The 15,287-nt window shown below is 41.9% G+C and overlaps 1 protein-coding gene across 39 annotated transcripts in view; it reads left to right on the top strand.

Moving 5' to 3' along the window:
- EPB41L3 (erythrocyte membrane protein band 4.1 like 3) overlaps positions 1–15,287 on the top strand; it is a 235,135-nt gene that overhangs the window by 211,572 nt on the left and 8,276 nt on the right. For 12 of the 39 annotated variants that reach the window (XM_058692632.1, XM_058692634.1, XM_058692623.1 and 9 more), the window contains 6 exons: positions 1,090–1,653; positions 6,551–6,604; positions 9,388–9,423; positions 9,611–9,676; positions 10,151–10,342; positions 14,910–14,984. In XM_058692632.1, the coding sequence (XP_058548615.1) occupies positions 1,090–1,653; positions 6,551–6,604; positions 9,388–9,423; positions 9,611–9,676; positions 10,151–10,342; positions 14,910–14,984 (987 nt within the window). The remainder of the gene's footprint in view (positions 1–1,089; positions 1,654–6,550; positions 6,605–9,387; positions 9,424–9,610; positions 9,677–10,150; positions 10,343–14,909; positions 14,985–15,287) is intronic. The other 27 variants (XM_058692649.1, XM_058692645.1, XM_058692642.1 and 24 more) reach the window with 13 other exon arrangements.

Here is a 15,287-nt window from a genome sequence, read left to right as displayed (position 1 = left end):
TGTGTGGAGCTTGCTGGCTTCCCTCCACGCACACCCACCCCCACCCGGCTCAGCAGCCCTCCACCACCTGCAGAGGAAGCCGGCTGTGGTCCTAGAGGCTGCCGGGGCCAAAGAGAGTGGAAAGGGCCTCTCTTTGCCCTGCAGAAGCCTGAACTCCCTGGGGACACTTTTGTGGGGATGCCTGCCTTTACCATTCATTCTGTTAAGGACTCAAACCAGGGGAGTTACATCTAGTGATCACTCGCTTAAGAAAACCCTGAAGGCTGGGACATTGTACCTTTCTGTTATTTACGGACCACAAATAATACAAAGGGAAAGGCTGATGGGCCACGTCAGGTGAAAACACATTGTTTTTGCTAGTTAGCTTATTGAAACCCTCCTTTGAGTTTTAACTTCTGTTTACATCCTGGAGAAAGGAGCCCAAATAGAAGTTTTCAAAGGAACCTCAATTCTGCATGGAGCATGAGCTCCTTAAAATGCTAATTGTCGAGCTCCCTGAGTGGCACTCCTGATCAGATGGGAGTGGGGCCAGAAACTTCTTGATTTGGAAACCCACCTGTTTGGGATGGAATTGACTCAGTGAGGAAAGGTAACGCTAAAGATTTTTTTCTTTAAATAATCAAATCTTGGATTCATTTTCATTTCTTAATTCAACCAAACTTTTAGTAACAGATCTATTAGCTGGAGATCAGGAGACGTTATTGAAAGTCTTGATTTTAAGTTATCTGAGAGTTATGTTTGCTTTCAAAACCCTAAAACTTTCTAGAATTGTTGGTCTAAACAGACTTTGTGGATGGTGTGAAACATGTAGACTTTGAGATTACCCACCAATATCTTCGGTGCTGACTTAAAAAAAAAAAAAAAAGCGCAGCCTGTAATCGACAGTCTGATGGGGGAACAGTAGCCATTCGTGGTATCTTTGGCATGTGGCTTGAATACTTTAAGTACATGAACAACCATAGTGCTAAAATTCTTGTTTTACAATTTTATATCGATACCCATAAGAAAAGTAACTAATTGCAGTTTTCTTTTTGTCCTTTTGCACCTCTGTTTGCTGCTTTCTGTCTCTCTCTGTCTCTTTCACATCAGTCACCTGGGCTTGGCACTGACTCATGCCTTCCGTCCCCCCCATCAGCCCATCGTCCCCCTGCACCCCCCCCAGAGCTCCGTAGGAGGTGTAAGGAGAATGACCGCCAACCCCCGGGTGTCGAGCCGGCCCAAGGCGCCGTGCCTGTGCGCGGAGAGCCCGCCCTGGACTCTGACCACAAAGGGAGGTCGTCCTTAGGGGACCAAGATGTGGCTTTTAGCTACAAACAGCAAACCGGCAAAGGGACCACCCTGTTTTCCTTCTCCTTGCAGCTCCCAGAGTCGTTCCCTTCTCTTCTAGATGACGATGGGTACCTCTCTTTCCCCAACCTGTCGGAAACCAACCTCCTCCCCCAGAGCCTGCAGCATTACCTCCCGATCCGCTCGCCCTCCCTTGTGCCCTGTTTCCTCTTCATCTTTTTCTTTCTGCTCTCCGCCTCCTTCTCAGTGCCATATGCCCTCACTCTCTCCTTCCCTCTGGCTATGTGCCTCTGCTACCTGGAGCCCAAGGCGGCCTCCTTGAGTGCCTCACTAGACAATGACCCGAGTGACAGTTCAGAGGAAGAGGTGTGTACCTCGGCACAGAGCACACTTCCCTGTCGTGGTCGGGGCTTCGGGCCGAAACAGTGTTAGGCGCCGACCGCACTAGCGGCCCTACTTTCAGAGCCTCATTTATTGTCTGTGCCGACACGTGAGAGGTTTTTGTGTGTCGGGGCGTGCGACCCGGCCCCAGGGTTAGGCACAACGCCATGTGGATGGAGCAGCCTGCACCCAGCCCGGATTCGTTCCGCTACCCGCTGGCTTCTCCGGATGCTGAAGGACTCAGACGTCCGTTTCAAATAACCTGTCAGCTATGTTAAACAATCAGGGTTAGGTTCAAGTTCTGGTCAGTTCTCGTGTCGGAAAGGAAACGAGCCAGGAGACCGAGAGATAGGTTTAACCCAGGTTTACGGAGCGTTGCCAGAATGCGTCCTGGGATAATCACACGTAGTGGTGATACCAAGAGGCACGTGATACTCAAGGTGAGGTGGCAGCGAACCCCGTCGGAGGTGTGCCATCGTCATCTGGGTGGGTGGGTGGCTTCCCCAAACTGGCAGTGCCTCTCCTCCCTGGGGATTCTGAAGTGTCCCCACTCTGCCCTTCTGTGGTCATCGCCAGGCTGTCACTGTGACTCACGGAGGTGAGCCCGACCCCAAGGGTGTGTTGGGCCAGAGAAAATGCTTGGGTAGTTTCAAAGGCCCACGTGACCTCCGTGGCCAGTAGGAACGCAGAGAGGACCGGAAGTAACTGCGGTTTTCACACTTAGGAAGAGATTCCTTTAAGATGTCCGCCTGCCGTAAAAACGGGCTGAAACTTCATCAGCACTAACAGTGCCAATGGATAGATTGGGCAGCTGGGGTTCTTTCAACCCCAGCAGAGGCCAAAAGATCCACACGCACCGGACAGTCCGGGAAGGTCAGGGAGGCTGGATAGGCCCCTGTGGCTCTCAGCCCGGCGTGTGCTCAGTGGAGAAAGGACGGGGCCTGCAGCCTCTGTCTGAGAAAACATGCCGCCTGTCTGTCTCCTGTCCCTTATCCGAGCCAGTGGGTGAGTTGACACGGCAGCCATTAGCTTTGCCTCTTAACTGCTCTCCTGTCTCACAACTCCGCAGCTGTATGAACAGCCCAGCAGTTCCCTTCAAACAGAGTGCAGGGGAAAAGACCAGAAGTTGCCAACAGAGGGCCTGGCTGCCACCCACCCCCCTGCCCACCCCCTTCCCCAGGCCCCTCCAGCTCTTCTGTTCTCACAAAGCAAGCCTTTTTGTGGCAGGAGACAAGCCCAGCACTCCCAGCATTAAAAAAAAAAAAAAAAAAAAAAAAAAGTCACAAAGTCAAAGCAACACTAAAAAAAAAAAAGAAATCTGTTCAGTTTTCAGCTCAGCTAGAAATCATAATTTGAGGTACACCTGTGAGTATATAGAATTGCGAGGTGTGTATCTATATTTAGTGATATTATGACCATTTCTTAGCAGCAGAAGGGAAAAAATGGAAATGGCCTCATAGATGTTTAAATAAAAGTTTGGCCTTTTCAACCATTTTCAAGGTTCTTAGGTCGTATGGCTCCAAATCTATTTAATACAGAATTAAATTTTCATGCATGGAAAATATTTCAAGAGAATGAATCCTAGCTTTCAATATCGCTATTTCTCATAGTGGCAATATTATCAAATAATGGAGGACTAGAACAGACAACATTGAGAACGCAAGATTATCTCCAAAGACTGTAATGTTAGCTGGATTCCAACCTGGACATATATTTTTCCTTTAGCAATGGAGTTAGTCGTCAAGCTAACACAAAACAAAAAAGATGGCCATTTTGTGCTTTTCTGAATTCTCAAGAACTGAACTTTCCCGTAGCAAACCACACAGATCTTGTGCCTAATCCAGGGTGTACATCTTGTTGTAATCAGTGCATGAAAATTAATGTTAAATTTGGGCATGTCTGCATTACATCAGCAAAACAAATCACAGCAGTTACCCGGCGCAAGCCAGTGACCACGTGACTGGAGCCTTCCAGCAGATAACTGTCCCTGTTCTTGCAAATCTCTGAGACTGCGAGCCAGCTCTGGCTGGTGCAGTCCTTGTAGCCCTCCTCTCCGGCCTGGGTCAACCATTACAGCCCTCCTGACACAAGACTTCGCGTGTGGCCATCTGTTCAATGTCGTCTCTTAACCCTAAGTGTTAAGAGCTGTGCCCTCCGGGTCGGGCTGAGCCGGAGGGCTCCTATGTAGGTCATTCCATTTAAGAAGAAGAAAAAAAAAAAATTTTGTTTACATGGCCTGTTTTAGTCGCTAGGCCTCAAGCACTTTGGCAACTAAACGATGATTTCATGTAGCATACGGTTCAGCTATGTCACGTTCATTTTGCAAAATCACTAATGACTATAATTCTTTTCAAACATTTTATCATCCCTGCTTCAAGTTTTCACGTCTTGCAGTGTGGCTTACTTAGTTCCAGCCTTTCTCAAGAGTGAAACCCAGTGGAGAAAGGCATAATCATTTCAACTATAACGCTTGTTGACCAATCATTTTTTTTATTTTGTACCTTCGAGAATGGTCACAGAAGAAAGGGAACAGAATATTAAATCATCGGTCAAGAAACATGAGCTGAATTTAGCTCACTATACTGTAGATTGTAATTATGTGTTAATTTGTGAGGAATTTTTTTCATAATATAAAAAAGATTCAAATTTGGAGGAAAAATTAATAGATCAGCTGATTTTTAACATTTTAAGTTATGTAAACAGAATTATGTGATAGTTTGCAATATGTTATACATTTCATAGTTTTGTTCAGTCATATAAAGAACGGTTGCTGTAAAAGCTGCTTTATTCAGCCTTCTTTTATGAACTATTTATTGATCATGCACTGTATTTGTTGAACAACCGATTACATGCTCAGTAAGAATTTAAGGGACTTTAGATATGGCCTAAGCTATTTTTTTTTTGGTATAGCTAGAAAAAATGGTTGTAATAATTATGTAATATCATAATGTAACTAACATTATATTAATATCATTACAATTAGCATAGGCACTTTTACGTCTGTGTATGTCAGACATTATATAAGGCACTTAGTCTCCATTACCTGATACAGTTAGGGCTGTCACTTTCTTCACTTTACCGGAAGGAAATTGGGATTAAAATGTGAAACATGCCCAGTGTGTCACAAATTTAAATGGCAAGGATTTGAACCTATGTCAGTCTGACATCAGAGCCCCCGCTCTTGACCATGACTGTAGTCTAAAGCCAAGATGCTTTAGTAAATTTTAAAGCCACGAGGGAAAGTATGTAGGAGGAGAAATACTTTCAAGCCCTTTGGAAGCGGTTCACAAAACTGGGCAGCGCAGGAAGCACAGGTCATGCTTATTTGTCCTTGAAAGCCTAAGGTTTCTTTGAGCTACTCTGTGCACTTGTGCAATAACCCGCGTCTCTCCCCCTAAGTCAAATCGGCCTTTCCCTAGGCTGGCAGTTGGTGATGCCATGCTACTGCCATAGCAGTGATCACCCTTAAGAGAAGACCGATAGTCCCCCCTTTTCCCCCCGCCACCAGGTGTTGCCAAGGCAGTCAGGTCATGAAAACGTGTCTGCACACATTCTTTACCAAACTCCTGGAAACTGCCTTCCACTGAAGTCATGGTAGCTGGCCGCCTCGGGCGCACGTGCCAAACATGAATTTTTAACGTATTTTCTTTTAGGAATATATACAACGAAAGCTTGGGATAGTGCCAAGAGGCCAGCCTAGCCAGAGTCAGGTTGGTGTGAACATCGCACTGCCCCTGTCGTCTTTCTTGCCAGTCCTTATCGTCAGGATTGAAAGATTACTTGAAGAGGCAGGTTCACAGGTGTACAGCCCCCAGTTTTGATTTTTGTTTTCAAAATATTAATCGTTCATCTTTGCTGAAGGGAATTTTATTAACGATCAGTTGACATTCGTGGAGGGAAAGCCGGCTAATATTGTATTATGGCATTTAGGCGTCCCATTTTCAATGGCGATGGTTCTTCTATACTCCAGAGAAAATAGTTTGTTTTCGATCATAAACCTCTCTGAAGCAGCTTCAAAACCGATCCTGAAATGGCTATTCTCATTCTCCCTTAAAAACTTAGGCTCTGTCAAATGCTGTGCTTTGTTTTATTTGTTTACAAGTAGATGTCTCTCTTTCTCTGTTTTTTTTTTTAATTATTATAATTTGCTTCATTTGAATGGTTGTTTTGGAAAGAGATGTTTACATATCTCGATACACATCTTTATATTGGAGGGTGGGGCAAAATAAACACCACATTTAGTCTATTAAAAAAAAGCGAACACTGCTACTTGAAAATTGAGTTCTATTTTTCACGTATAAAACATATGCCTGTGAGTCACTGGCATGTGCTTTTTATAATTAATAGGTAATGCAGACAGCCTGATGGTCATAAGTGGGTGTAAATTATCAACATGATATAAATGAGGGGCTGAAAGTCCAGTGACTGTTATAGTAGCTTTTTATTTAAATTTACATCGTAATTTATCATTGAAATGTGACCCATTACAAGAATAGGAAAATATATATAAACGTCAATTTTATTTGCATTAAACATTTTTAAGAGATCTTTCTCGGGGGTTTAGTTGAAAGGGGGGGAAAGAATGACAATTTGGTTTTCCTGAGACATGAAACCAGACAAGTCAGCTTGGCTAATGCAGTTCCTGCGGCTCCCGCAGGCTGTGCGCCTCTGGTCTTCCTCTGAGTGGCTCTGCTGAGAAAACCTAGCTCTGGCCTTTCTTTTGCTTTTGCTTGAACCTGCATCCTTGTGGGAAGGTAGTAGGATACTGCTCATGTAGAAAGAGAGTGAACTGTTTGACCCGTGCCATACCTTATTTGACCAAACGGGTTTGTTTTCTATTCCTGCCTTCCCCCCGGACCCTGGTCACTTCTGTGATCAATAGACCGACAGTGAGCGCACGGACACCGCGGCCGATGGGGAAACCACCGCCACTGAGGTTGGTATCATCACTGCAGGTGTCTGATAGTCGCCTAACGAAAGTGCCTTGTGAAGGGGTCTCTGCAATCGGGAACTCGGCATATTAGCTTTTTGAGTGGAGCTAAGTTCTAACTTGGAAAGTAGGAGTTAAAGATACTCTACTGCCTAGACCAGTGGTACTCAGACTCTGGCCTGCATCGGGATAGTCCTCTGCAGGGCCCCATCTTCACATTTCTCAGTCAAGGAGAAGGTCTAGGGTGGGACTCGAGAATTTGCATTTCAGACAAGTTCCCGGGGATGTTGACTCTGCCCGTTTTAGAATCACATTTTGAGAACCCTTGGATAAACCAATAATACTTAAAATATATATATTTATTTATTTATATATATATTTATATATTTATATATATATATATATATATATATATATATATATATATATATATTCCCCTGTCCCAAATGAGAGGCTGTTTATGTGTGATAGCCATGATGAGGGAGGAGTTCACAATTAATTAGCTTATTTACTAGCTACACACCTATTTTTGAAATCCCTTAAATCCCAGATGGTCAAATAATAATTATTAAAATACGCAGTTTTGTAGATTGGATGGATACAACCTAGGTCACTTAAAAGAAATGGATTCTCAAAGAAAAAATTGGCGAATTACTGTTTGTATTTTATTTAAAAAAGTGATCACATCGAACAGTGATAGGAAGATACTGTGCTATCATTTATCCATTATAAATTATTTAGGATACATTTAATATGTGCACTTGTGTTTTTTAAATTTTCTCTACCAGTAATGAAAATTTCCATAAAGACAGTATCTATGGTAATGGAAGCCAAGACATTCCTTTCCTAAAGTGCTAGCAGATTTTTTTTTTTTTTTTTTTTTTTTTTACTTTGTCATATGTTCACTCTGTTTTGGGTTTTTTTTTTTTTTTTTTTTTTTGTTTTCTTTTTGTTTTTTTCCCCATTATCCAGGTAGAACGGTCTTTTCTAGTTAGATATTCAGGAACTAAAAATGTGAATAGCATTTGTATAGTACTTAATTGAAAATATCTTCAGAAAAACTTTTTAAAAAGGAGTTTTGTTAAATTGCATCTTTGGGAAATGCCAGAGTTCAATTCAAAGTTTGGAAATCATAATTTTTTAAGTTAAAAAAACAGCACTGGCCTTAAAAAAAAAAATCATCATCATCACCATATTGTAGGGGCACCTAGCTGGTAAAGCATGTGACTCTTGATCTTGAGGTCATGAGTTCGAGCCCTGCTTAGTCATAGAGCCTGCTTAAAAAAAAAAAAAAATTTTTTTTTTAAATAATACTGTAAAACCACTATCCAGATTCTTTTAAGCAATCACATATAAATTTATTACAAGTTAATAATTTTCGGTGCTGAACATAGCAGAATTACATCTTGATTTTATAAGAATTATTAGTTACATGTTAATACATTCAGTAAACTTCACTGTAATCTTAATGTGTGCCCTAAATGGAAAATATTTTGATAATACTCTTTTATAGCCGTTTTGTAGGTTGTTAGGTAATAAATATTTCAAGCATGCAAACCCTTGCCTGCGACATAGGTGACTGTGAAGCGTAAAGATAAAATAAAGATCTGTGAATGCAGGATACCCTCAAGAATTAGTGTGTTGCCAGCACCGTGTTGGTTACCTGTGCACTCTCGTGCTTTTTAAACACTTTCCCCTCCGTCCTCTCCGGAGCCAGGACAACAGTAGTGCAGGCAGTTTTATTTCCTTAGAAACAAAACTGCCAGCCAGGCAGTCTTGCCCCATTAGGAGCTAAGAAGATGGAGACCATGATGGACCGATTTGTGGCAGGGGTCTACCTCTTCTCACCTGTAATTACACTGTGGACAACTCCCGTAGCACAGAGCCCAGGCCCTGGGTCAGGTGCGCGCCCCCCCGCCCCGGGGAGAGACGCAGGCTTACTACTGCCTGCCCTTGCGGTGAGGCCTAGTTACCGGCACTCAAACGCCAGTCCGAGGATTAAGCAGGTCCTTGAGATGAGAAATATAAGGATAACGAAGTGGCTTTCAGACAAATGTTGTATTTTTTAGGAACATTTTAAATGATGGTAATGTTGATGGTAGATGATTTTTTTTTTAACTTGTTGACTTACACCGTATCAGTTTTCTCCCTTCCCAAATGTGTTTTTTAAGTACATGGGTTTAAGAAATTCAAGGTTCCAAGAAATTCTTTTTTATTGTGTTTATTTTTTAGTATCATTTTTTTAATTTAAAAAAATTTATTTTTTAATTTTTTTTTTAGGGTTCCAAGAAGCTCTTAAGTGTGGGGACCTCCGTGTTAAAGTCTTTGAGCTTCTGTTCTCTGGCCTACAAGTTGGGGAAAATAATAGCTAACCCCATGGGATTATAAAGATTCATACATTCCCAGGGAGCTCTCATTACTGGGTGATCGTAACCATTCTTGTGAATTTTAGTTGTAGTGTGGCTCCCCACACTTCCTGAACCATTTCCTAGTGTTCATTAAGGGTAACAGGGCAGGCCCTAGCTGTCAACCTCCCACTTATGTGTGTGTGCTGATCTCACTTAAAAGTCTCCGGGTTAAAGTGTCAAAGACCCACTAGGCAAGGAATCTTTTGCTCCTGTCTTCCATTACATGTGAGAACGTCGTGGCTTGCATATAAGAAATAACTCTCTGTATACAAGAACAAACTAGTGCCCCCTTCTAGCAAGTTGATATAGACCACAGTTCTGCAATCCTAGAGTCAATTACATGGTAAGACTTTATTTCCCACTCTTTCTTGATGCTGGCAGTCGGACCAGGAGGAAGATGCAGAGCTCAAGGCACAGGTAGAAAATTAAAAAGAAAACAAAAGCAAAAATCAGTGTGTGATAAGTCATTGTCTGTCTACGGTATTCCAGTCTTCCAGCATGCTCCGTAGCCGGTTACCGTGTTGTCGGTGCAATGTGGAGGACGGCATTGGTTCCCGTGACTACCGTGTCCCTTACTTTTCCCTTTCTTCTCCACTTTTTTCAGAATAGTCTGATTAAGCGAATAAAGGGTGAAAATGTGTATGTCAAACATAGTAATCTTATGTTAGAGGTTGGTATTGGTATATACCAGTGCATGTTTGTGCGTGTTGACATTTCTTTTAGTGGCATACCCGTGGGCTCATACAATGATGCATGAACTGTGTGCTCTCACCTGTGAATAAGTGGGGATACCTTCTCAGCCTACTCTGATTCCTTCCTCTCTCCTAGATATAGATCCCTTTTTCTGTGTGTATTCATTTTAATTTTTTCTGGTTACATGTGAATTACACTCTATGGTTTGCCTTTCAAAAACGCTTTTGATTTTTATGCTTGCGTGAACTGGATTTTTTTTTCTTCTCTTTTCCTTAGAAATATCACATTTTCACCAAAGTGCTTGTGGTAGTGTCATGAGCCCTGATCAGAATTCTTTTATTTTGACTACTAATGAGATTGACATTACTTAAAACACACACACACACACACACACAGATAGGAAGGCAAATGTAAAACGTTGACTGTTGGATTCTTTATGTTCTGAATATAGGAGCTAGATAAAACTCAAGATGACCTGATGAAACATCAAACCAATATTAGTGAGCTGAAAAGAACCTTTTTAGAAACCTCCACAGACACTGCCATCACAAACGAATGGGAGAAGAGGCTCTCCACCTCCCCAGTGAGACTAGCCGCCAGGCAGGAGGACGCACCCATGATCGAACCGCTTGTACCCGAAGAGGTCGGTATTCAGGCGCTGCGTCGCCATTGTCTTCTGTTCACTCACTAGCCTTGCCTCTCTGCAGGGTGTGCGCCTGGGGACCCGAGTTGGCAGGCTTCTGAGTAGACAGTCTCACCACCTGTCTGTGTATACCCTGAACTGACATAGTCAGGGCTGCAAAAGTAAAAGTAAAAGGATGTGGTGGCTGAGGAGTGAGTAGTCGCGCCACAGCGTGCTTGGAGTGAACAGGGAGGCTCCGGGGAACCACGGTGCATGCAAATGGGTTTATTCTGACTGTAAACCTAGATTTCACAGCTGGGAGAAATTGAGATACTGTCTTAATGAGCTGACGCTTTTTCTGAAAATGCTTTTTCTGCTGCACTAAGAAATGCCCCAAAACCTCACGAATGTTTCTCGTCAGTTGCAAGACGAGGTGTTACAGAGATTGTCTAATGTTTGAACGCTCATCTGAAGTTGACAGAATCTCAGGACCTCTTTTACTCTGGGGAATACCACACCAGGCTTTTACTGATGCAGTCGGTGTTCGATTGGATTTTGATTCTTAACTGATTTTTAAAAATATGCCTGATTGGTTATTTTAACTGATTTATAGTCAGTTTGCATTTGGCTTTTAGTAGAGAGCATAGAGCCCACAATGTGTTTTCATGTAACAGCCTTCCATATTGGAAAGCTGTCTTTAAATGTACAGCCAGCCTGGGAGGATCCAGCCGACACTACGTCTCGGCCTCCTCCGTGGGACCCACACATGACAGTGGTGCCACTGTCAGCTGTTAGACGTCATCGTGCTTGTCTTTCAAAAGAAGTCGTTTTGTAAAACTACCTTTCTAGCATTGTATCGATTACCTTCTTTCTTCTCAAGACTCCTTGACTGTAAGAGACTTGTCCAGAAACCTGAGACAAAAGAAGAGGAAAACGTAGGCCTTTAGGGGAGAAAAATTCCTTAAATGGTAGTCTGTATGCAACGCTCAGGTCCTTGCAGTGAGAAGAGGAATATCATTACACTCATTTTCATCATTTTCCAAGCTTCCCTTGAAAGCTGTTTATCAAAAGTGACCACAGTCACCATGTTCACGACAATTCCAATCCCAGCTAAAAAGTGACAAGGTATATATCCATTTGAATTACGTTGAAAAGGGCCCTTTTACGCAGAATAAATGAACTGTTGCCGGAGTATTCCTGTAGCGTTACACATCAGTTTCCTTCAGATTACTTGAGTAATCTAGAGTGAGCTAGTAGTGGTGATTATATTCTAAGAATATTATGTATGTTTGCTATAAAATGGGAATGTTATTGCCAGTGGCTTCAACTTTCCAGTATTGAGTTAATAGAGAAGTAGCAAGGATGCCCCAAAGCAGCTCCTCGTTAACGCTGGAAAGTAGACAAGCCCGTATACAGGGCCCAGCACACATAGGAAAGATAGAGGTGTGGTACGTGAGGGGTTCCAGGTATGTCTTCTGTCCTCGGATCTCCCCCTTTACAGCCTTTTATGATGCACCTAGGCTTCGTCCCTGCTACAGGTTCATTTCATTTAATCCAGCACCAACATGTATACTGATCCCAGTCACTTGAATACTAAACGTTTCCAAATCCCAACCAAAATGCAATACCTGTTAGCACCTATGCAGCATCAGTACATTTTTTAGTGTAGGTGGTAGTTTTATAGGTATTTCAGCTTAGCGCGGCCGATCCTCCTTATTCACGGATTCCATATTTGCACATTCGCCTACTTGCTGAAATTCATCGTAACCCTAAAATCAGTGTTAATGGCGCTTTCACAGCCCTCGGCAGACAGCCACAGAGTAGTGAAAACTTTGAGTCGCTCACCGTGCGCATTCCCAGCGTGGGTTGAACAAGGCAGTGTTCTGCCTTCTTGTTTCCATTCTCATACTGTAAACAAATGTGCTTTTTACGGCCTATTTAGTGCTGCATTTTCGAGGGTGATTTTGCTGTGTAATATGACCCCCAAACCTAGTGCTGAAGTGCTAGCAGGTGTTCCTAAGCACAAGAAGGCTGTGATGTGCCTTTTTGGAAAATACGTGTGTTAGAGAAGTTTCATGCAGGAATATGCTATAGTGCTGTTGACGGTGAGTTCAACGTTAATGGATCAGTAATAAGCATTCAATAACGAGTCTTGAAACAAAAGCACATATAAGGCGAGGTTATATATGGAGCAGTCGATGACAGTATCGTGACCAGAGGCTCACAGAAGTCTTAACCGTGTATTTCCCACAAAATCAGTGGTTCACTAATTCACTGTTCATGGTGATTTCATTGAACATAATTACCGGGAATAACTAGAATCGGCTCTATTTGTGCATTTGCTTGCTTTCTAGTCTACCCTTGCTACTCAGGTCTTGCATGGGCTTCGATTTGGGCCAAAAAAACAACCATACACCATGACCATCTATTTACAGATAGGGGAGAGTTCTCTTCATTCTCTGAATCTGACTTCAGTGACCCAGGCCTTGGGGGTAACTCTAAGTGCATATTAAAATTGCCCACAGGAAAATTTTAAAATACTGATGCCCAGGATCTATTAAATCAGAGTCTGGGGGCACCTGGTTGGCTCAGTTGGTGGAGCATCCTACTCTTGATCTCGAGGTCATGAGTTCAAACCCTGCTCAGGGCGTGGAGCCTACTTTAAAACAAAGGGAGGCGGGATCAGAGTCTGATTTAGTCTGAGCTGCACCCTTTATCATTTGAAACCTCTCCACGTAATTCTAACGGAAAGCCCCGTTTGAACAACCCTGGCCCAGGGAGAAATGAGGGTTATGGCTCTACAGAAATCCCTAATCCCCTCAAAGTGAGTAGCACCTCTGTAAGTTTTGCATGCCAGTAAACGCCTTATTTCCCAATTATGATGTAGCGATGAATGTTTAAGTAACGAAACAAAACGTTTGGGGTACACAGCTGTGACTCTATTCTGACCCATATTAAAAGTAAACATTTTGATTCTTTTTTTATGGGCATCTCTTCACTTGTCTTTAGCCAAACTAACTGAACTGGGGTTGACCGTATATATAGGATTTTATTTTAAGATTTATCCCCTTCATGTTACCCTTTTCTCTCAGTGGACATACACAGTCCCGAACACAGATAGTATTGATACATTCAATTAAAGACAAAGACATTTTTGAAATTAGGTGATGTCAGATAACAGGATATGCTGAAAACCACTGTTTTCCTGCTATTATTGGGTTTTTTCAGGCTTTCATCTTAGGAAAATAATCTTTAGTTCAGTGACTATAATTAGAGGCCTAGCAGTGGTATTCTGAAAAGTACCTATAATTTTGACCTTTCCTTCCTGTTTCTTATTTCTCTATGAAAAAGAGGCTACAACTGAAAGTGAAACAAACCAGAAATCCATATTTTATGATTCCACATAGTACATTTTGTCTTTTCCAATACCTTTCTCCAAAATGGGACAGGATAGGGACTTTTTTTCCCTTTGAAAAATCTCTTACTTGTTCCTCATCGAAAAAGGGACATAGGAGAACGATGCTATCAAAATCTGTCAGTAGGTCCTCCAGGAGAATATTCCAGAGGCTCCCTTACAATCTCTTATAGGCAAACTTAAATGCAGTACTGACAGATTTGTACAGACGTGGACATATTAAATAGCTCTCACTAAATTATATTGTTTACAACAATAGGATTTACTTTAAAAGTTCCGTTCTCCTAAAAACTTTGAGCTTTCTGTTATTATTTTTTATATTACTCTTACTAAATACCTTTCTGTCACTGCTGCATGGGGTAGTATATGCTATGCATAGAGATAGGCTCAGTGGCTAATACATTGCCACTTGAATTATTCCTATCTAATACTAAAGAAAGGAACAAAACGTAGATGAAAGGAAAAAGCTAGTGGCTAACATAACATATCACTTCAGCGTTTCTTAATGTTGTTATAGGCTAAAGAAAGCAAGATCTAAAGTACTTACTTTTTACCGAGATCTTTTGAAGTGGACTATTTAAAGTCATTCACCATCTTATAGAAGTTCCAGTCAGCTTTTGAGTTCACTTTGTTTATTCGTGGAATAGTAAAGAAAGCCATGTAGGTCTGACAGGGTTTGCTCAGAGTAGTCGCTGATGCGGTGACCCATGTGCATTATTTTGCCTGGGATTAAGCAGCACTTAAATGGGGAAGACAGTCCAGGATTTGTCCGATGTAAGAGTGAGGATTTTTGTTCCTCACTTAATTTTTTTTTTTAATCTTAATACTTCCTCTCACTCCTCGCTGGTGCAGTTTTGCAGAGGACTGACCTAGACACTGTTCAGATGCCAAGGAGCTCTTTCTATTGCTTGCGCGTGTTTTGTGTTTCTAGAACTAGAAAACGTGTGAGCCCTACACTAGTGTTTCAGAAAAGAATCTGTTACTTTTTGGAAATAATTCTTAAACTTGGAGATGGTTTCAGACCGTTTTTCAAATTCATAAACAATGATTCGCTTCTTCAGAAAGAGATGAATATTGTATGTACAACACAATCAAAGAACTCTCTTCCTAACTTGCCTTTTTTGGAAACTGTCTACTTCCTCTTCTCCAACCCAACCCCCTTTATTCAAACAGACCGAAGAAGAAAGAGAAATTTCTGAGAAAGTTATATTTTTGCAGCAAGAAAGCTCTCCATTCCCTGAGTCTCAGGTAAAAAACAAACATAAAGGGATTTCCCAGGAGGGAATTGCTCTTCAGATTTCAGTGTCATTAAAGTGTTTTTAGTTTTTATTTTCCTTTTTAAATTGACCTTAAAACTAAGGTAGGTATATCATTTTTGCTTAGATTCTGGGGAGGGGACAAAGGAATTTTCTTACCATTTTCGTTACCAGCCATCATTTCTTTATGGCTTTTGTGCCTAGGTGATTATATCTGTGTATGGCCAGTGAAGCATTATAATTCTGCTTTCTAATGATATTATTGGGGCTTCTTACTGTCTGCTTTACCCATAGA

The sequence above is a fragment of the Neofelis nebulosa genome, chromosome 11, assembly GCF_028018385.1.
Source record: "Neofelis nebulosa isolate mNeoNeb1 chromosome 11, mNeoNeb1.pri, whole genome shotgun sequence".
Classification (NCBI taxonomy): domain Eukaryota; kingdom Metazoa; phylum Chordata; class Mammalia; order Carnivora; family Felidae; genus Neofelis; species Neofelis nebulosa.
This window is presented reverse-complemented; position numbering and strand designations above follow the sequence as displayed.